This window comes from Schistocerca serialis, chromosome 8, assembly GCF_023864345.2.
Source record: "Schistocerca serialis cubense isolate TAMUIC-IGC-003099 chromosome 8, iqSchSeri2.2, whole genome shotgun sequence".
Taxonomy (NCBI): Eukaryota; Metazoa; Arthropoda; class Insecta; order Orthoptera; family Acrididae; genus Schistocerca; species Schistocerca serialis.
In genome coordinates, this window is record NC_064645.1 from 274,702,052 (window position 1) to 274,722,950 (window position 20,899).

The following is a 20,899-nucleotide window of genomic DNA, read 5'->3' on the forward strand; positions in this document are numbered from 1 at the left end:
AGTTTACAAACAGAGCAGCCAGCTTGGCTGTAACGTCATGGATACACGGAACGCCCTCTCATCGGCTCCCTGAAGCAGATCCTCACGTATTCTTTGTTGCACTATCGACTGCAATGTATATTACAGTACATCAACCCATATCGGTGGTCTTTCCAACCCTTTAATCTGTGGGAACGCTGTTGATTATAACATAGTTCTGGACACCTTGCGCTTTACAGCACTTGTTTGAGTGAGGCTTGGTGGAATGCAGCACTTTCCGGAAGTGCTGACTAAAAATACCAGCAGTCTATTCTCGAATATGATTGGCTGGAAGAATCATTTACTATAACTGAGGATAATCGAGACACCTAACTGATGTGAATGTGGATATACTGTAATTCTTTTGGGTACTGTACACATATAAATGAAAATTTCATTGCTTGTCTGAGATGTGTTTTTGTTGGAGTGTGAAGTTACTGTGGTCAGTGTTCTGTCATGTCTGAAGAAAATGATGTGGGTGGGACTATGTCCCTTGATGAGGCAGAGACAGATTTAATGTGAAAAACTGCAATTTCAGTGCATTGATAGCCATAAGGGGTATGAAAGATTTTATGTGGAAAATTATGTCTAGTCATAAAGAGGATATGGCAACGGCCTTGCCGTAGTGGGGTACACCGGTTCCCGTCAGATCACCGAGGTTAAGCGCTGTCGGGCGTGGCCGGAACTTGGATGGGTGACCATCTGGGCCGCCATGTGCTGTTGCCATTTTTCGGGGTGCACTCATCCTCGTGATGCCAATTGAGGAGCCACTGGACCGAATAGTAGCGGCTCCGGTCAAAGAAAACCATCATAACGACCGGGAGAGCGGTGTGCTGACCAGATGCCCCTCCTATCCGCATCTTCAGCTAAGGATGACATGGCGGTCGGATGGTCCCGATGGGCCACTTGTGGCCTGAAGATGGAGTGCATAAAGAGGATATAGATTTACATGGGAAATCACAAGGAAGTATTTCCGGTACTTGGCTAATTGTTGAATGGTCATCAGATGGTGGTTCTATTGCAATATTTAATTGTAACTACACTGTAAATGTGTGTCTGGTTTTCTATGACGACTCTACTTGGTAGCCGGCCGCTGTGGCCGAGCGGTTCTAGACGCTTCAGTCTGGAACCGCGCTACCGCTATGGTCGCAGGTTCGAATCCTGCCTCGGGCATGGATGTGTGTGATGTCCTTAGGTTAGTTAGGTTTAAGTAGTTCTAAGTTCTAGGGGACTGATGACCTCACATGTTAAGTCCCATAGTGCTCACAGCCATTTGAACCATTTTTTTCTACTTGGTATCTCTGAACGTGGCAGAGGTAGCCCGTGGCTGGAACGAATGAATATTTTTGGCTTAAGGCGTGAGCCACCACTGAGCCTCCAGAACTCAGTTACGAGTGTGCAGTTGACCTCACCGTGTCGCCACATGAGCGGGTGAATAGTGAACTGATAGTCAGTATGCCTTGGGAAGCCTTCGCGATCGTGTGTGTGGGGATATTCTCCGATTTTTATGTAGAAATTTGAGTATATTCAGCTAGTATTTTCACTGGACGATTATTCCCTCCTCCCCATGTAAATTGACCAATTATCGGCTTGGCGGTCATGGCAGCAGTCTCTCCGGCCTCTGAGCATCTAGTACGACTGACGTGTGGATTCTAGAAGACGAGTGTGCAAAGATGACTGGCAGCGGTAGTCTAATGAAATTTCCTCTATCTCCGATATCCAGTCATGCCAACTACTATGTAATGGACCATGGTTTATGTGTATGTGTTAACAAAGTGCACTGTCCATGAGCTGTTGGCTGCTATATGTTGCACTGAGTGCTTCTCAGTACATTCCAGTGGACTCTATCATCCGGCAAAAGGATGGAGTGGTATTTGTTTAAATAAATGTGGATTAGTTATTGTTACTATCCTATCAGGCTCTTTCCCCTCCTTCTCCTTCCTGGTTTAGCAGAGAGAACCAACTTGGGAATTCTATAGTGCTTTAAAAAATACATTTAGCACACCTGTAGGTGGTTGAGAATAACACAACCATGACGGCATAAATGTGCGCCGAAATTTGAAATGACAGCAATAATTTTGTACAGTATCGCTTCCAATTGCGATGAAAAATTCCTGATTGATCAATTTATTTTTTCCAGTACAAGTGGTGATACTGTGAGCAAACTACAGTCAAACCCTTGCCATGTCTCCTACAAATTGCTTAAGGACAAAGCCCAACTGAGCTGAAAATTGAAATTCTCACTACAGTTTTCTGATACCTCCAACATAATGGATTTCCCGCCAAACGACCTAACTGAGCCAGCATCCACCAGTAGGAGGGAAGGAAATCCAAGAGGGGGAAGAGTATGATTTGGAAATTGGGTGGTTGTGGGACAGATATTCCCAGATTTTCCTGCCAAATATGCCAGACCTCGTATCCACCAATAGGGAGCATGGAAAACCTCTCTCACTCAGAGGGCATCGATTTCATTAATTAGTCAATCAGTTTGATAGAGTGGGGACAGCGCAAGTGGACTATTTCCAAGACATTCACAGCTGGAGTTTACCACGTATCTGCTGCTTTGTTCAGGGCATAAGAGGGGTTAGTGTGGTTTCTGGTAACCCACAACAGACGCTCACCAGTCAAGCAGTAGTCACTTGAGAGGGGCAGGGGGGGGGGGGGGGGTGGCAGAGCAGCGAAAGAGAGAGAGATGGAGAGAGAATACGTGTTTCAATAGCCCCCAGGTACCAATATTAAAGAGTTGCTGCCACCTGATGCTTTATCCAACAGAAAGTAACCAGACTGACAAGGGGGAAGGGGAGGAGATGGTTGGAGGGAGAAAAGTTGGGTGTGCTGCTTTCCCCCAGGGCCCTCTGCTGATGGTTTTGTGAAGTAACTCAGTCAGTATCTGCATAATAGGGCTAGCACGTACAGCAGCTGGTTCCATTGACCTTGTGTGGAATATGTGTGTCTAGAAAGAAGACAGGAAGAGAGTCTGGTATCATATTTCAAAGGAAGCCAGCATATGGTATCACACATTCATCCTCAGGTGCCTGCCAGCCCAGTGCTTGGTAGTCAAAGGGTTGCCAGCGATCTGTCATGTGTGGTGCAGTGTGGCCCACACAAAGATGCGATCAGAAGGTTTTTTTCGTCAGACGTATGGTGGAGGAGGGTGCTTGTGTAGTCATGAGTCAGTATATACAAGACCTAAGATATATTAGGAGTGGTTTTCCTGTAAATTGCAATATTCCACACAGTCAATCGATTTGATAAGATATTTACTCCAAAATATGCAAGTGATCAATCAAAAGTGCCTCTGTATTTCTAGAGAACTGATGGGATGGGGTATCGATGCAGTACGGATTTTGACCTAACTGAACCAGTATTCATCAATAGGATGTGGGGTGATGTCATAAGAGTGGAGGTACCACAACTGAGTTACTTCCAACCAAAGAGGAGCCTGTCTCCTGCAAATTGATTAAATAATGAACATGCAACAATATATTATTGACACTGATTTGAATTTCATATCGTGAAAACCTTCCTTTACAGCATAGACTACATCTTCTTCCGGCCAATTTCCAGGTGGGGAATGGAGGGGGGGAAGTGGGGGAGGGGAGGGTTAGGGCTTTTCACCAGAGGGGTATGAATGGCTCTGAACTGAACAAGTGTCCCTCTTCCCAGTGCAGTAGAGAGAAGAAGGGAAAAAGGATGATGAGTTTCTCATAAGGACTGATTATCCCAGGGCAGTCATAAATCAACCATCAAGGGATCATGAAACATTTAGCAGAACTATAGGTTAAGGGGAGGGGGGTGGTTACATGAAAAACCACTTAGCAGAACAATAGTTTAAGGTCATAAATCAATCAGCTGTCGCATTTTTTAATTTGCGTATCAATTTGATATCAAAAGTGGGCCAGAAACGCCTCTTGTCCTAGTGCTTTGATGGCCTTCGAAATCCGTACATTTTATTCACCACAGATGAAGACCAAGAGGCAGACGAAAGAAAAGAAGAGATGGAATTGATGAGGCCTTGCTGCAGTTTGGTATTAGGGTGGTTGGTGGCAGAAATCAGAAAACAGAATCCAGTGGAACACAAGCCTTGTAGCTGAGCACAGTCATCTGGGCCTGATCACATAAGGTAAAGTAAGTCATGTCAAGAGAAGTTATTCCTACAGATGTAAGAACGCTGGAATCATGTCTTTGTCTCTCCAAGGAAATAACCTCTTATTTGCTTACAAATATGAGTCCCTATGGTCATATATTGTGAGCTTGAATGACGCAACAGGTGGCCCATAGTATCGGCAGTTACTGAAATACCGTCTAACACAGCCAAAAATCTATTTCAGTACCACTAACTGCAAACACTCAATAACTGGTTACCTTCCCCCCTGCGGGTTCGGGGGTAAGAATAGGCCCGCGGTATTCCTGCCTGTCGAAAGAGGCGACTAAAAGGAGTCTCAAACGTTTCGGCCTTATGTGATGGTCCCCTCTCGGGTTTGACCTCCATCTATCTAAATTATTCCGAAGAGCGAGCCAATTGGGGAAGGGCGCCTTACATGGTGCACTGTATCCTTCGTGCAATTAGACCTTTAGCCGTCTTTCTCGTCGTTGCAATGGTGTCCCGCTCGTTTTCGATCTCTTGGGCGATTACCACGCTGCACTCTGCAGTGTTTCTTTTAACTGTGACAACGACCTTGGCCATTTTTGCACCTAAGATCCAGCACGGTAGCCAGTCCGTTGTGGTGGGGCCGCCATGTACCCTCTTGGTTGTAGCCCCCTGACAACACAGGGATCGCTCTACTGATGCCTGCGCCGTTCACTCCCCACGTATGCCAAGGAGTAGTTGCCCATCTCCCTGGGGCATCAGGACTCCCGGCAATGGCCATCCTGCCAGGTGGCCTTTGCTGTGGCTGGGTGGCGCCCGTGGGGAGGGCCCTTGGTCGGAGTAGGTGGCATCAGGGCGGATGTCCCGCAATGAAGCGTGGTACATCATCTCTCGCTGGCGGCCAGCCGTCAGCAGTCTCTAAGCGTTCGAGAGCCCATTTTAAAGGTAACGTTTATGACCCCAAATCGTTCCCCTCCCTCACCACACCATGGGAAGAACGACAGGCATTGCGTGACAGTGAGACGTATTCGCCCAGATATCTTGTCTGTACCAGAGCTGATGGGGAATCTTTTCTATCCGTGAAGCCTCAGTTCTTTGTAGAGCATTTAGAGGACAAGTTCGGTGAGGTGGAGGGCTTGTCCAAGATGCGGTCTGGATCGGTGTTGATAAAAACGGCATCCTCTGCCCAGTCACGGAGGTTGCTCAATTGTGACAAGTTGGGGGATGTTTCCGTTAGCATCACGCCGCATAAGAGTCTGAACATGGTCCAGGGTATTATATTCCACCGGGATCGTCTTCTGCAGTCCGACGATGAATTACGCGCCAACCTCGAACGACGAGGTGTTCACTTCGTCCGGCGCGTCCATCGGGGTCCGAGGGATAATCAGGTCGCCACCGGCGCCTTCATCTTGGCCTTTGAGGGTGATGTCTTACCCGAAATGGTTAAGGTGATGGTTTACCGTTGTGATGTGAAACCATATATCCCTCCTCCGATGCGGTGTTTTAAATGCTGGAAGTTCGGGCACATGTCATCTCGCTGTACTTCCAGCATCACGTGTCGGGATTGCGGACGTCCTTCGCATCCCGATACTCCATGTGCCCCGCCTCCTATCTGTGTTAACTGCGGAGAACACCATTCCCCCTGCTCGCCGGACTGTAGGATATTGCAGAAAGAACGGAAGATAATGGAATATAAGACCTTGGACCGGCTGACCTACCCCGAGGCTCGACGGAAATATGAGAGGCTCCATCCTGTGGAAATGCCGTCAACCTACGCCGCTGCTGCAACGACGGTTCTCCCGTCATCACGAATCGGCTCTAAGATCGGTCAGCATCCACCGGCCCCCTTGCTTGTGGGGGGCACTTCACACCCTGTTGCTCCTGCTCCATCTTCTCCAGGAGCAACACCCTCCCAACCTTCGGGGACATCAGCTCCCCCTTCCCAGCCGGAGAAGCGTAAGACTTCTTTGGCTGCTCTCGCCAGGAAGGGATCCCTTGGGGACCTCCCTTCGCAAGTTACGACCAGTGGAAAAGCGGACGCCTGCAAGTGGTTGAAACAACCGCCAGTCCCTGGTCGTCGGGCCTCGCGGTCGTCGTCTGTCCCTGAGACTGACCCAGTGAAGCCCATGCAGCCTGAACCGCCGAAGGCACAGCGTGACCAGCAGAAAAAGAAGAAAGTCCCCAAGACCAACGGTATTGTGGTGGCACCGATCCCGCCGCTTCCTACAAGCTCTGCCTCTGAGGACGAGGTGGAGATTCTGGCGTCAGCTGAGGACCTCGCTCTTGCCGGTCCCGCGGACGCAATGGATGGCATTTGCACGGATGCTCCATCGGAGGCAGCAGGTGACCCAGTGGCGTAATCTGCCTTCCCAGTCCCGTTACGCCTTTCCCAGCCATGGACAACACCATCCTCCAGTGGAACTGCAGCGGTTTCTTCCACCATCTAGCTGAGCTCCGCCAACTTATCAGCCTTCACCCTTTCTTCTGCATTGCTCTCCAGGAAACTTGGTTTCCAGCAATGCGAACCCCCGCCCTCCGTGGCTATCGGGGTTATTATCAGAACCGAGCAGCTTATGAAAGGGTGTCTGGTGGCGTCTGCATATATGTCCTTCACACTCTGCACAGCGAGTCTGTCCCTCTCCAGACGCCTTTAGAGGCTGTCGCTGTACGCGTGTGGACGCCACAGGCTGTTCCCGTCTGCAGTCTTTACATTCCACCGGATGGTGATGTCTCGCAGCATGTCCTGGCTGCACTGGTCGCCCAATTGCCGCCACCTTTCTTGCTATTGGGCGACTTCAACGCTCATAACCCTCTGTGGGGTGGGTCGGTGGCAACAGGTCGAGGCGCCATCGTTGAGCATTTATTGTCGCAGCTCGATCTCTCGCTGTTAAATGATGGTGCCTTCACACACTTCAGTGTGGCGCATGGCACCTACTCCGCCATTGACCTTTCAATCTGTAGCCATAGCCTCTTACCGTCTGTCCACTGGAGTGTGCATGACGACCTGTGTGGTAGTGACCCTTTTCCGATCATTTTGTCACTACCACAGCGCCACTCTTCTGGGCGCCCTAGCAGATGGGCTATGAATAAGGCTGACTGGGACTTGTTCTCGTCCACTGCCGCTTTTGAGCCTCTCTCTACCGATGACACTGATGCGGTGGTTCAATCGGTCACCACCGGCATCGTTACTGCCGCCGAATCTGCCATTCCCCATTCCTGTGGGTCCCCTCGGCGGAAGGCTGTGTCTTGGTGGTCGCCTGAGATCGCTGAAGCGATTAAAGATCGCCGACGGGCGCTCCAGCGTCACAAGCGACACCCCTCCCTCGACCACCTTATCGCCTTCAAACGGCTGCGTGCAGGGGCCCGCCTCCTTATCCGCCATGGCAAGAAGGAGTGCTGGGAGCGGTATGTGTCCACAATTGGCCTCCATGTCACTCCATCGCAGGCCTGGGCCAAGATTCGACGCGTCTACGGCTATCGGCCACCTGTCAGCGTCCCTGCGCTCTCACTGAATGGAGCAGTTTGTACTGATGGTGAGCCGGCGCTTGAATTGGGTACTGGAGTCTCGGGGCCTTCTGGCTCCATCTCAGGGTGGGTTCCGTAAAGGCCGCTCCGCCGCCGACAATCTGGTGAGCCTGGAGTCGGCCATCCGTCCTGCCTTTTCCCGCCGTCAGCACCTGGTCGCTGTCTTTTTCGACATGCGGAAGGCGTACGATACGACGTGGCGTCATCACATTCTTTCTACGCTTCATGGATGGGGTCTTCGGGGTCCTCTGCCGATTTTTATCCGCAATTTTCTGTCGTGTCGTACCTTCCGCGTGCAAGTCGCGGCCTCGTATAGTTCCTCCCACGTCCAGGAGAACGGCGTGCCACAGGGTTCCGTTTTAAGTGTCTGTCTGTTTTTAATAGCCATTAACGGTCTTGCTGCGGCCGTGGGAAACTCTGTCTCCGCTTCCCTGTATGCTGACGACTTCTGCCTTTATTACAGCTCTCCCGGCATTGCAGCTGTTGAACGTCAGCTACAGGGCGCTATCCGTAGGGCGAAGTCTTGGGCTGTAGCGCATGGGTTTCAGTTTTCGGCAGCCAAGACCTGCGTTATGCATTTCTGCCGGCGACGTACTGTCCACCCGGAGCCGCAGCTTTCTCTTAACGGCGAACTTCTTTCGGTGGTGGAATCACACAGGTTTTTGGGGGTGGTTTTCGATGCCAGGTTGACTTGGCTGCCTCATATCCGGCAGCTCAAACAGACGTGTTGGCGGCATCTCAATGCACTGCGATGTTTGAGCCACACCCGCTGGGGAGCCGACCGCTCTACCCTGTTACGGCTCTACCAGGCGTTAATCCAGTCCCGTCTGGATTATGGGTGCCTGGCATATGGCTCAGCATCCCCGTCTGCGTTGCGGGTGCTGGACCCAATTCTCCACAGCGGGATACGCCTTGCCACTGGTGCTTTCCGCACCAGCCCTGTGGACAGCTTACTCGTGGAGGCAGGTGTCCCTCCACTGCGGTTCCGACGCCAACGTTTGCTAGCCGCTTATGCTGCCCATGTTCTAAGCTCGCCCGGGCATCATAACTATCGTCTCCTGTTCCCGCCGTCAGTCGTCCATCTGCCGGAACGTCGGCCCCGGTCGGGTTGTCCGATCGCCATACGCGTCAAGGAGCTTCTCTGCGGGCTTGGGTTTTTCCCTGTTCCGCCTCCTTTCCTGGCGCCTCTGCGTACACCCCCGTGGTGTGTTCCTCGCCCTTGCCTTCGGCTCGACTTGGCACAGGGCTCGAAGGACTCGGTCCCTCCAGAGGCCTTCCGCCGCCGCCGCTTTTATTCCATCCTGGCCACGTATCAGGGCTCTGGCATTGTTTACACCGACGGCTCGATGGTTGCTGGTCGAGTCGGTTATGCGCTCACTCTAGGGGACCATTCCGAACAACGTTCCTTGCCGGCTGGCTGCAGCGTTTACACTGCTGAGCTGGTCGCCATCTTTCGAGCCCTAGAGTATATCCGCTCCTGCTCAGGTGAGTCCTTCGTCATCTGTAGCGATTCCCTGAGCAGTTTACGAGCACTTGACCAGTGTTTTCCTCGTTCCCGTCTGGTGATGGCTATCCATGAGTCCCTGCATACTCTTGCGCGTTGCGGCCGCTCTGCGGTCTTCGTGTGGACCCCAGGCCATGTTGGGATCCCCGGCAACGAGAATGTTGACCGGCTGGCGAAAGAGGCGACTAGTGCACCATCTCTGGACGTTGGCCTCCCGGAGACAGATTTGCGAGCGTTCCTACGCCGCAAAATTCTGGACCTTTGGGACACTGAATGGCGCGCCCTGCCTTCACGCAACAAACTTCGGGCCATCAAGGGGGCTACCGGTGTGTGGCGCTCCTCCTTGCGGGTCTCCCGCCATGAGTTTGTTGTCCTCTGCCGGCTGCGCATTGGGCATACTCGGCTTACGCACGGCCACTTATTGCGCCGTGAGGACGTGCCTCTATGTCGCTGCGGCTCTGTTTTATCCGTGGTTCATGTTTTATTGGAGTGTCCGTTTTTAGCTGCGCTCAGGCAGTCGTTCGCACTGCCTGACTCGCTCCCTGCCCTTTTAACAGATGACTCGGCTATGGCTGACTTAGTTTTACGTTTTATTCGGGCAGGGGGTTTTTATTCTTTAATCTGAGTATTTCTGTTTTTATCTTATTGTTTTGTGTTGATTCTGGCCTTTGGCCTCCGGTTTTAAACTGATTTTTTAATGTGTTTCAAGTGGTTGGCTTTTCCTTTTTTATTTCTCTGGTCGGCCAACCACCGTCACACTCTGTGTGCTTTTAGTTCGTTTTGTCTGGTCTTTGTCTCAGTTTCTCTTGTTCCGTGTCGTCTGTGCTCTATCCTGTTACTCGTTTTTTATTCTCTGTGGGTGTTTTTTAGTACTTGGACAAAGGGACCGATGACCGTCGCAGTCTGGTCCCTTTAATCCCCCAAACCAACCAACCAACTGGTTACCTTGGCCTGTAAGTTATTCCTTATAATCTATAATGTTTAGTGATCCAGAGTTTTATCCCATGTGTAAAATTGTAAAATCATCTTATAAATCCAGGACTGTAATGTTCCTGAAGTTTCACACATTGTTCTTAGTCACTACAGTCCCAAAAGAACCATCTTCACGGTTTTTCTTGAAATCAAGCAGAGAAATCATTCTGCATTTTCGGGATCAATAGTGGGCAAATACACCGAGTTGACAAAAGTCGTCATGGGATGCCTTCTAATTTGTGTCGGACCTCCATTTTCCCAGCATTGTGCAGCGGCTCAACATGGCATGCACTCAACAAGTCGGAAGTCCCCTGCAGAAATACTGAGCCATTCTGCCTCTACAGGCGTCCATAATTGCGAAACTACACTCCTGGAAATTGAAATAAGAACACCGTGAATTCATTGTCCCAGGAAGGGGAAACTTTATTGACACATTCCTGGGGTCAGATACATCACATGATCACACTGACAGAACCACAGGACATAGACACAGGCAACAGAGCATGCAGAATGTCGGCACTAGTACAGTGTATATCCACCTTTCGCAGCAATGCAGGCTGCTATTCACCCATGGAGACGATCGTAGAGATGCTGGATGTAGTCCTGTGGAACGGCTTGCCATGCCATTTCCACCTGGCGCCTCAGTTGGACCAGCGTTCGTGCTGGACGTGCAGACCGCCTGAGACGACGCTTCATCCAGTCCCAAACATGCTCAATGGGGGACAGATCCGGAGATCTTGCTGGCCAGGGTAGTTGAGTTACACCTTCTAGAGCACGTTGGGTGGCACGGGATACATGAGGACGTGGATTGTCCTGTTGGAACAGCAAGTTCCCTTGCCGGTCTAGGAATGGTAGAACGATGGGTTCGATGACGGTTTGGATGTACCGTGCACTATTCAGTGTCCCCTCGACGATCACCAGTGGTGTACGGCCAGTGTAGGAGATCGCTCCCCACACCATGATGCCGGGTGTTGGCCCTGTGTGCCTCGGTCGTATGCAGTCCTGATTGTGGCGCTCACCTGCACGGCGCCAAACACGCATACGACCATCATTGGCACCAAGGCAGAAGCGACTCTTATCGCTGAAGACGACACGTCTCCATTCGTCCCTCCATTCACGCCTGTCGCGACACCACTCGAGGCGGGCTGCACGATGTTGGGGCGTGAGCGGAAGACGGCCTAACGGTGTGCGGGACCGTAGCCCAGCTTCATGGAGACGGTTGCGAATGGTCCTCGCCGATACCCCAGGAGCAACAGTGTCCCTAATTTGCTGGGAAGTGGCGGTGCGGTCCCCTACGGCACTGCGTAGGATCCTACGGTCTTGGCGTGCATCCGTGCGTCGCTGCGGTCCGGTCCCAGGTCGACCGGCACGTGCACCTTCCGCCGACCACTGGCGACAACATCGATGTACTGTGGAGACCTCACGCCCCACGTGTTGAGCAATTCGGCGGTACGTCCACCCGGCCTCCCGCATGCCCACTATACGCCCTCGCTCAAAGTCCGTCAACTGCACATACGGTTCACGTCCACGCTGTCGCGGCATGCTACCAGTGTTAAAGACTGCGATGGAGCTCCGTATGCCACGGAAAACTGGCTGACACTGACGGCGGCGGTGCACAAATGCTGCGCAGCTAGCGCCATTTGACGGCTAACACCGCGGTTCCTGGTGTGTCCGCTGTGCCGTGCGTGTGATCATTGCTTGTACGGCCCTCTCGCAGTGTCCGGAGCAAGTATGGTGGGTCTGACACACTGGTGTCAATGTGTTCTTTTTTCCATTTCCAGGAGTGTATTACCGAAGCAGGATTTTCTGCACAAACTGACCTCTCGATTATGTCCCATAAATTCTCGATGGGATTCGTGTCAGGCAATGTGGACGGTCAAATAATTCGCTTGAACTGTCCGAAATGTTCTTCAAATAAGTCCCGACAGGGAGTATTGAAATCCAAAAAAAATCCATCATTGTTTGGTAACATGAAATTCATGAATGGCTGCAAATGGTCTTCAAGTAGCGAAACATAAACATTTCCAGTCAATGATCGGTTCAGTTGGACCAGAAGACTCTGTTCCATGTAAACACAGCCCCACCACTATGGAGCCATCACCAGCTTGCACAGTCCTTGTTGACAACTTGGGTCCAAGGCTTCTTGGGGCTCTGCACCACACTCGAATCCCACCATCAGCTCTCACCAAGTGAAATTGGGACTCATCTGACCAGGCCACGGTTTTCAGTCATCTAAGGTCCAACCGATGTGATAACGATCCCAGGAGAGCCAACACAGGCGATGCCGTGCTGTTAGCGAAGGCTCGCGTGTCAGTCGTTTGGTCCCATAGCCCATTAACGCCAAATTTTGCCCCACTTTCCTGACAGATACGGTTCGGTGCACGTCCTACATCGATTTCTGTAGTTATCTCTCACAGTACTATTTGTCTGTTAGCACTGGCAACTCTTTGAAAACGCCGCTGCTCTTGGGCGTTAAGAGTAGGCCGTTGGCTACTCCATTGGCAGTGTTGAGAGGTAATGCGTGAAATTTGGTATTCTCGGTAGACTCTTGACACTGTGTATCTCAGAATATTCAGTTCCCTAGCGACATCCAAAATGGAATGTTCTATACATCTAGCTCCAACTGCCATTGTGTGTTTGGAGTCTGTTAATTCCCGTCATGCAGCAATAATAACGTCGGAAAACTTTCCACACGATTCACCTGAGTACAAATGACAGCCTCGCCGATGCACTGCCCTTTTAAACCTTGTGTACACGATACTACCGCCACATGTATATGTGCCTATCGCTATCCCATAATTCTTGTCACCTCAGTTTAATCAGTAAATTTAATTTGTCATGTAAGTAATGAAGTATTTTTTTTAAATTACAGTTTACTTACTGTTTCGTGTAGTACATGTTCTGGAAGCACCTCATGAGTAGAGAGACATGGCAAATTTTAGCCCTTGCCTAGCGCCACTCCTGCAATCATAAAATGAGATTGGTTTATGTAGAAGACTGATTCCAAAGATCTTTCATATAGGTCAGCAAGGAATAACCACTAATCTTAGACAGAAGTAATTGATTATCATTCTTTTCTTAGCCTTATTTTCGGTCTATTGTAAATATTAATATACACAAAAATATTGTTTATGGTAGGCATCATAACAACATGAGTGGAAAGCAAAAAATATCCATCAGCAGTGGCTAAAGTTATTGCTTGATGGAACAAAAGATGAGTTAGTGATATTTGTTTTTCATACACTTATGGAACTAAATGTCTGTTTCTTGAAACTGCAGGATATATCCTTGACATTCTACTGAATAATTAAACTTATCTGCATAATATGATTTCACAGATTTTCCTGGGGTGGTTTTTTGTGTATTTTGTGCTGACTAACTGCGTTGAAAATTTAATTTGGGTACACTATTTTTCTGAAACTGGTCTATTAGTCTTGTGTTGCTAGCATGGTTTTTGCTCATGGTCTTCACTCGCAACACTCTACAAAGACGTCTAGAATAGTCATCAAAACATTGGGTTTGTTCAGGCAGCGAATCTCTGACAGTTCCTGCCAGTTTGCAGATTAATTCTCCTATTTATGTGCAGCCCAAAACAGTTGTAACTGTTTCGGATGTTTGTGATGCCGGAACATTGTTACTGTCTCGTGCCATGTGGCACACTGTGAATCATTTTAACTCTTCTCTAGTGCCTCTTACATGGCAGTATTTAGCCCTTAGGGTGGACAGATATAATAAATGTATTTTTGTACCCAACTGGTCTGCCCCTTAGCTGGGTGGTCTGCACATCTAACTGCCATGTAGCTGGTTTGGGTTCAATCCCTGGCTGGGTTGGAGATATTCAACGACTCGAGGAATGGGTGTTGTGCTGTCCTCATTGTCATTTCATCATCATCGACACACAAGTCGCTCAATGTTGCGTCAACTGAAAACTCTGCGGCCAAAGTTCCCCATGTTCTTTTTTTCACCCAACATTCAGTGTTCCATGCAATAAGTCAACTGTATCCAGCCTTCAGCTTCTTTGTGTTCACAATATTGATGAGACAGTTGAAATGAGAATTGTCAAATTTTCAACTTTTTTGGCTGTGTCCATAGTAGTACATATTAACTATCAGTCTGATTATTCAGTAATTTAATCTTCATGAAACAGTATTTTGTACAGCTGTAGTTTGAAATTGCTTGACAGACTGAAGTAATATTGCTTTCCGACTTCGATCCTCGATTTTGATCTCCAACCCACTCAATATGCCTTCTGTGGAGATCACCCCCAAGTGTTTAGAATCTTTCAACTTTCCCACAATTTTTTATTAAACTTACTGAGTGACAATATGGGCTGTATGGGCCACCTACTTTTATAAGTTGTCCACAGATGACCACCCTGTTCAGGGACTTAGCTCTAAAGGAGCATATTCTTGGTGTGATTACCAAAAAGGCAAAAGAAAGTGGTCAAATATACCATCATTAGCATTCTCTTCCTGAGCCTGTTATGAATGAAATAAAACCAAGTTTTAGAGACGTGAGTGACCCTGACTTGCTTAATAAATGTCTTCATGGGGACACACAGAATACAAATGAAAATTTCAACCATTGCATATGGCAAATATTATCCAAGAATGTTTTTGTGGGACTAAATACACTAAAAGTTGGTGTACTAGATGCAGTGATATGTTTCAATTATGGAGTGATAGGAAGGTTGGAAGTCCTGAGAAATTTAGGCATAAAATGTGGCTCTAATATGGAAGATCAATTGCTTGTGTATGACAGACAACTGATGCATTAAGCTGAAAGATTCGCTATTCAAGTTACCAAAGAAGCAAGAAGTGCTAAAAGGAATCCCAGGAGGAAGCTTGAAGATGAAGAAATGCTGCAGGATGAAGACTATGCTTCAAGACTGTTCTGAGCCACAGTTTAAGTGGACTCATATCTTCATTCACAACTTCCTGCAAGTTGTATTTTTTCAGAATTCAGGTACAAATATTTCCTACAGTTTATAAAGCATTGCTCTAATTTTTTTCTATATCTTGCAATAGTCCATACTTATAGTGGATCTAAGCTTTATTACAGAATCAACTAAATTATAGAAAAAGTAAAATTTTATTTGGAAAAACAAATTATAGAAATTAAAATGTAAGCTGGCCGCTGTGGCCGAGCGGTTCTAGCCGCTTCAGTCCGGAACCATTTGAGAAACGGCGTCACCAATTATATCTGATTACGCTCTGCATGCAGTGAATTAAACAACGCCTTCAGTCACAAATTTTCGTGTTTTATTAAGTACACGATGCATTTCGGAATACAGTCACGTTTGAAGCTGCAAAATATGGATAAAATTAAATTAAAGCCTTAGCTGGTCTCTCACCGGCGTAACCTCCCTCTTGGCATATGCCAGTCGTTTTCTGTCTGTCCAACAACAAACGAGTATATCCGTCAAACTCTAAAGACTCCATGCTTTCTTCATCCCAATCCATTTTCGTTTTCTTTCCTCCATCCCATAAGCTAGCCTTACCCCGCTATGTCTCGGTGTTCTCACTGTCGGTCAGCTTCTTCGGATTTTATTCCTTATGTTTCTGTTAGATGTCGTTTCTCAAATTCGACAAAAACATAATGAGGAAATTGTTAAAATAGTTTAATTAGACTGGCATTTCTGAAATACAATGTATTTATTACTATATCTAATATTATTATTACCAGATTATTATTATGAAATTGATTATTATTTACTGCTCATGTTATTATGCGTACTGTAATGATTGCTATACTATTTGTAAACATTATACTTCTAGCTGCCAATATGGTACCATTATGTGAGACTATGTGAACTTTCGCTATACCGAATGGATTTCCAGTGCTTATAGTAGTGTGCTCTTTACGGAATCTCGGTGAAAGTTACCAATCTGACCTAGATGTGACTGCTGTGCGTATCAACTTTATGCCTAGGTTTTATATATGAATTTCTAATACAGAATATTTAAACAATCTTTTAACTGTACGACATCGGTATGTAGGTTAACCAGACCAACGTTTACATACGTACCTGTGTAGGATTCTTGCATCATGACTGGACTAATCGCGGAATATGAAGTGTACCTATTTACTGCTACGAATACAGAAAAACACAAGGTTTCTTTAACACAGTACTCTGAATGCGATAGTATGTTTGGCCTAACAACTGCAACGCAGAGACATACAGGATAAACATAGGCTGTGGCTGAAGGCAGTCTGAATCTGTGTGTTGTGGACTGACAAGACAGCCAGTCCACAGTGACGGGTAACCGAAAGGCACGCGCTTAAACTCACGCAGGCTGGCGTGCGGTCTGAAACAGGATACGTAATGAATGCTATAAAGAAAAGTACGTAGCTGCTGGAATACTTAACTCTAAGCCGGCCGCAGTGGTCTAGCGGTTCTAGGCGCTCAGTCCGGAACCGCGCGACTGCTACGGTCGCAGGTTCGAATCCTGCCTCGGGCATGGAAGTGTGTGATGTCCTTAGGTTACTTAGGTTTAAGTAGTTCTAAGTCTAGGGGACTGATGACCACAGATGTTAAGTCCCATAGTGCTTAGAGCCATTTGAACCACTTTTTGAAAATGTAAGAGGTGATATTTTTTATCCTTGTAATATACATAACACGTGGAATTAAATAGGTCTAGCACCTCAGCCATTATATCATGCACATCTGGTAAAAATGTGGTCCCCTTCAAATATATAACATTGGATTAAATGGTACCTCAATTTGAGGAAGCATTTTGGAAACAAACAATTTCTTTGTAATTTTTAATAACCCTAAGCAGGTTCAAAAATATTCAAAATAGTTCTAATTTGTTTAGAAAGTGTGCTGCATTAGCCGATGTCAATAAAAACTCTGTAAAATATGTACTTTATAAACAATGCCTGAAAGAAATAGGTGTTGATTTTTATATAACATTGAGCCAGGAAAGTACCCTGGATCAAATGGTTCAAATGGCTCTGAGCGCTATGGGACTAAACTTCTAAGGTCATCAGTCCCCTAGAACTTAGAACTACTTAAACCTAACTAACCTAAGGACATCACACACATCCATGCCCCAGGCAGGATTCGAACCTGCGACCGTAGCGGCCGCGCGGTTCCAGACTGTAGCGCCTTTAACCGCTTGGCCACCACGGCCGGCTACCCTGTATCCTTGAGGGATTTGTTGCAAGAGCCTGCTACGGTGACCTAGAGGTGGGAGACAGCCCCATAACTACAGATGTTTTCCGTAATTTGTTGTGAATAAACTTGCAAGAAGTCCTAGCATGAGGTAACACTCTGCAACAGCGTGCCGTTTGTGGGAGCAGGATATGTCCTTTGGAAGCACCTACATTCTGTCTCTGAGGCTGACTGGCGAACGGCCTGAATGTTAAAAGTGTTTCGTATGACTGTTTATTGCTCGTGAAATGAAAAGTCAACTGGCATTGTTTGGCTTCGGAGGGGTTGTGCTGTTTTAAAGTGTTCGGAAATTATTGCACTTTCTTGGCCAGCAAAATTTCTTTTCCAGTTCAGAAAGCCTAAACGAATTCGAAAGTGCTCTGTTGTGCACTGGCGTACCCTTCTGCTTTCCCGGTTTTCTAAAGCAGAGTCAGAGTTTACTGAGCTTGATCGTTCGGAAGAAAGAGGTTTCATAACATTTGGTGGAACCGTTTATTGGGCTAGAGTTGAAGCCAATGCCAATGAATTACATTTGTTTCTACGGAAAATTGAAGTATGGTGTTTTTGTGTTATTTTAAATTTATTGGCATATCCTGTTTTGTCTTATTTGGTATTATCGGCAGAACTGTCTAGGTACCAACAAAAGGTGGTGTATTGGCTGCTAGTAGCGTGCATTATCCAATCCAGTGGTCGAGTCTTGGAATTTTTATGGATGATGTTTTGCAGTTACAGGACATGAATTGTTCGTTTCGGCAACAGTGAAAAGTTTAAACGTATCTCACGGGTCAAAGTTGATCCCTCATAAGACAATTTCCTGAAGTAGAATAGTGCTGAAAATTAAAATGGATCTGCCAATAAAGTTTTCTGATTAATACTGAGAGCAGTACGAATCCAGCTGTGGCAAATGTTCTATTAAGAACGTCTGCAATTATCTGTGCAGAGCGAACTGTAAATACTTGTGGCTGTTTCGAATGGCGTCAATAAAATAGGGACGAATGATGCGATTCTCGAAATTCCAGCACCACATTCAGACAAACTAGAGTAGCAGGTTATCCACCTCTCTCAGACAGAGTGAGTTTTCATCTGACCAGTACTGCACATTGTGAAGATTGACTTGCACGTGGTTTGTGAACAATGAATTATTCGCGATGTCATACATAGAAACACCATGTCACTTTACAGTGTTCGTATATGTTATTTGGATAGCTGTAACCGATTTTGAAAGTCATTGTCATGAAGCTGTTAATGGATGAACACCTGAAAAGGATGGAATGCATATGTGAGAACAGGAAGCCACCTCCAAAATATTCGCGGTAGGAGACTCCCTCTGCCAACTCTCCTTGTATTTGTTTGAAAAGAGATTGACTGTACGGTGTGTCAGAACTCCAACAGCGCGCTCTCCCTGTAGTAGTAGAGAGTGAAAAGCGATAAGAGGTAACGTAAGCTTAGCTGTGAGCTAATATTCTGCAGTAAAAAATCTGTTAAATAAATTAATCAAATTTTGAGAAACAAATTAAATTCGTTCAGTGATATTTATCTGTTCAGGTGTATATACCTTGATAACAAACTGCCTGAAGTTTTTACTAAAGATTTTACTAAATCCCTTTCGTTGGACGTTATGCTGAAAAACTACAATCGGTGAGATCTCTGAACTTCATGTACATTCTGTCTGAAATACAAAGTGATTAAGTTGCCCCTATCAATGTCGTTTTATGCAAACCGCCATTTTGTGTCTGGCCACCAAATCATGCGCTACATTTTCATATTCTCTCCCTCACTACGCGCCAAACATTAGAAAAAAACGAATAGACGCTTTTTGTAGGAATCGTAGTTAAATTTTGTACTGGGATAAATTTTCGATAGAGGCTGTAGTATTCGAGTTATTGAAGAAAAACTTATGAAAATGACCTTCACACGCAACCCCAATAGATTTGTCCCGACCGATCAGGATTTCTAGTATATTGTAAATGGCGCTCCCTCCTACTGCCATACAAAAATTTTTGATTGCGCAAATTATTTCACACCTTCAACCTCTTTTGGTCTTCGTTGACTGGCCTCATTACACCACCGGCTTAGTCAAGCATTTACAAATTGTAAAATTGTCGTCTGTGTAAATTCTACCTAATAGTTTTGTGAATTTTAACAGCATAAAATAAAACACATCGTTGTATTTGTCAGCCCTTCAGACTACGAAACTACTGTGCTTGTAAGGGTTAAGTTTGGACTGAATTACCAACGTAATTAGTTTCAGCGTAAAGTTTACAAAAGCCGTTTTTCTTTCGTTATCCTCACGAACACGTTTAAATTAACATGTTAACGAAATAGCTGGCTATGCTGGTAGTGAAACGACCCAATCAATAGAGGCCAGAAAAGGTCGAATATCAGGAACAGTTCGTGTATTTGTAATTTTTTGTACAGTGGTAAGAGGGAATGGCACGAACAACGCACTAGGAATCCTGACTGGTGAGGGATACGTGAGGGGTGGAGGTGCGTTTGAAGGTGTCTTCTGTATATTTTTCTTGAATAGCTCGAAGACCGTGGCCGTCAGTGAAACCATATCCCACTACAATTTTTAAGTACGTTAAGTATCCCACAAAAAGATCCTATTCATTTTTTTCTGTAGGAGTAATAGTTTACGTGTAGCGAGGGATAGCGTATGAAAATTTCGCGCGTGGTTTCTGAAGGCCAGATACAACACAATGGGTTGTATCAAATGATTGTATTCAACGACACCGGTAGGGACAGTTGACTCACCCTGTAATTTGTATTTCAGGTTCCCCCAGGGGCTCAGCATTCGTTTGCTGGGTACGGGCTTGGCGACCCCGGGGTTCCTGAGCTGGGGACTGGTAAGCGCCACCTGTCCCCCGTCACCGTAAGCTCTGAGTACACTTCAGCGACCACCGTGCGGCGCGGCGGTGGAATGTTGTGTGTCTCAGGGAATGGGGATCTTGGCTTGGCCGCCCGGATCGCGAGGATGGAACAAACCTCTATAAAAAAAACCTCAATCTTCCGGTGTGCTCCGCGCCTATGAGATGCATGGCAGTTGAGGTGGAACAGTCGCAAGCGGGCAACCTCTGGGGCACCTGCCACACCCCAGTTGTATACGGCTTACTCAGGCACGCGGGGCTCTGTCTGAGCGGACCTTTAGTTCCCTAGCTGCTCGTGGGACCGCAATGGAACCCTCGAACTTTTCTTTTCCTCCCAGCGGAAAGGGTGGGCCGCTGGTAGGTTCTAACACCCAATCTAACAAGAGGGCTCGTGTAGCCAGTCCTCCTGATTCAGGTACTAGTAACAGAACGCATTCTGCTTCTCAGAATGTGTTTCTCACAATTAAAAGAAAAGATGGGAGTTTTGAAAAAGTTTCGCCATTTTATATACAGAAGGGCTTAGAGGGTATTGCTGGCACGTTAAAGTCTGTAAAGCGCCTGCGCAATGGCACCTTGCTGGTTGAAACATCTAGCTTCCAGCAAGTTCAGAACCTTCAGAAGGCACACTTTCTTGGGGAGTTTGCGATAGAGACTGACTTTCACAACACCTTGAACTACAGCAAGGGTGTTGTGACTTGCAGAGATCTCGTCGACATTCCCCAAGACGAACTGAAGTCTGAATGGTCCCGGGAAGGCATTGTGGACGT

At 47.1% G+C, this 20,899-nt stretch overlaps 1 protein-coding gene and 1 pseudogene across 1 annotated transcript in view; one reads left to right on the top strand and one right to left on the bottom strand.

Moving 5' to 3' along the window:
* The window catches only part of LOC126416969 (uncharacterized), a 95,103-nt gene that overhangs the window by 38,361 nt on the left and 35,843 nt on the right, over positions 1-20,899 (bottom strand). Inside the window, exon 2 of the mRNA XM_050084851.1 lies at positions 12,991-13,070. Within this exon, the coding sequence (XP_049940808.1) occupies positions 12,991-13,025 (35 nt within the window). The 5' untranslated portion in view covers positions 13,026-13,070. The remainder of the gene's footprint in view (positions 1-12,990; positions 13,071-20,899) is intronic.
* On the top strand, positions 626-744 carry LOC126417367 (5S ribosomal RNA; annotated as a pseudogene).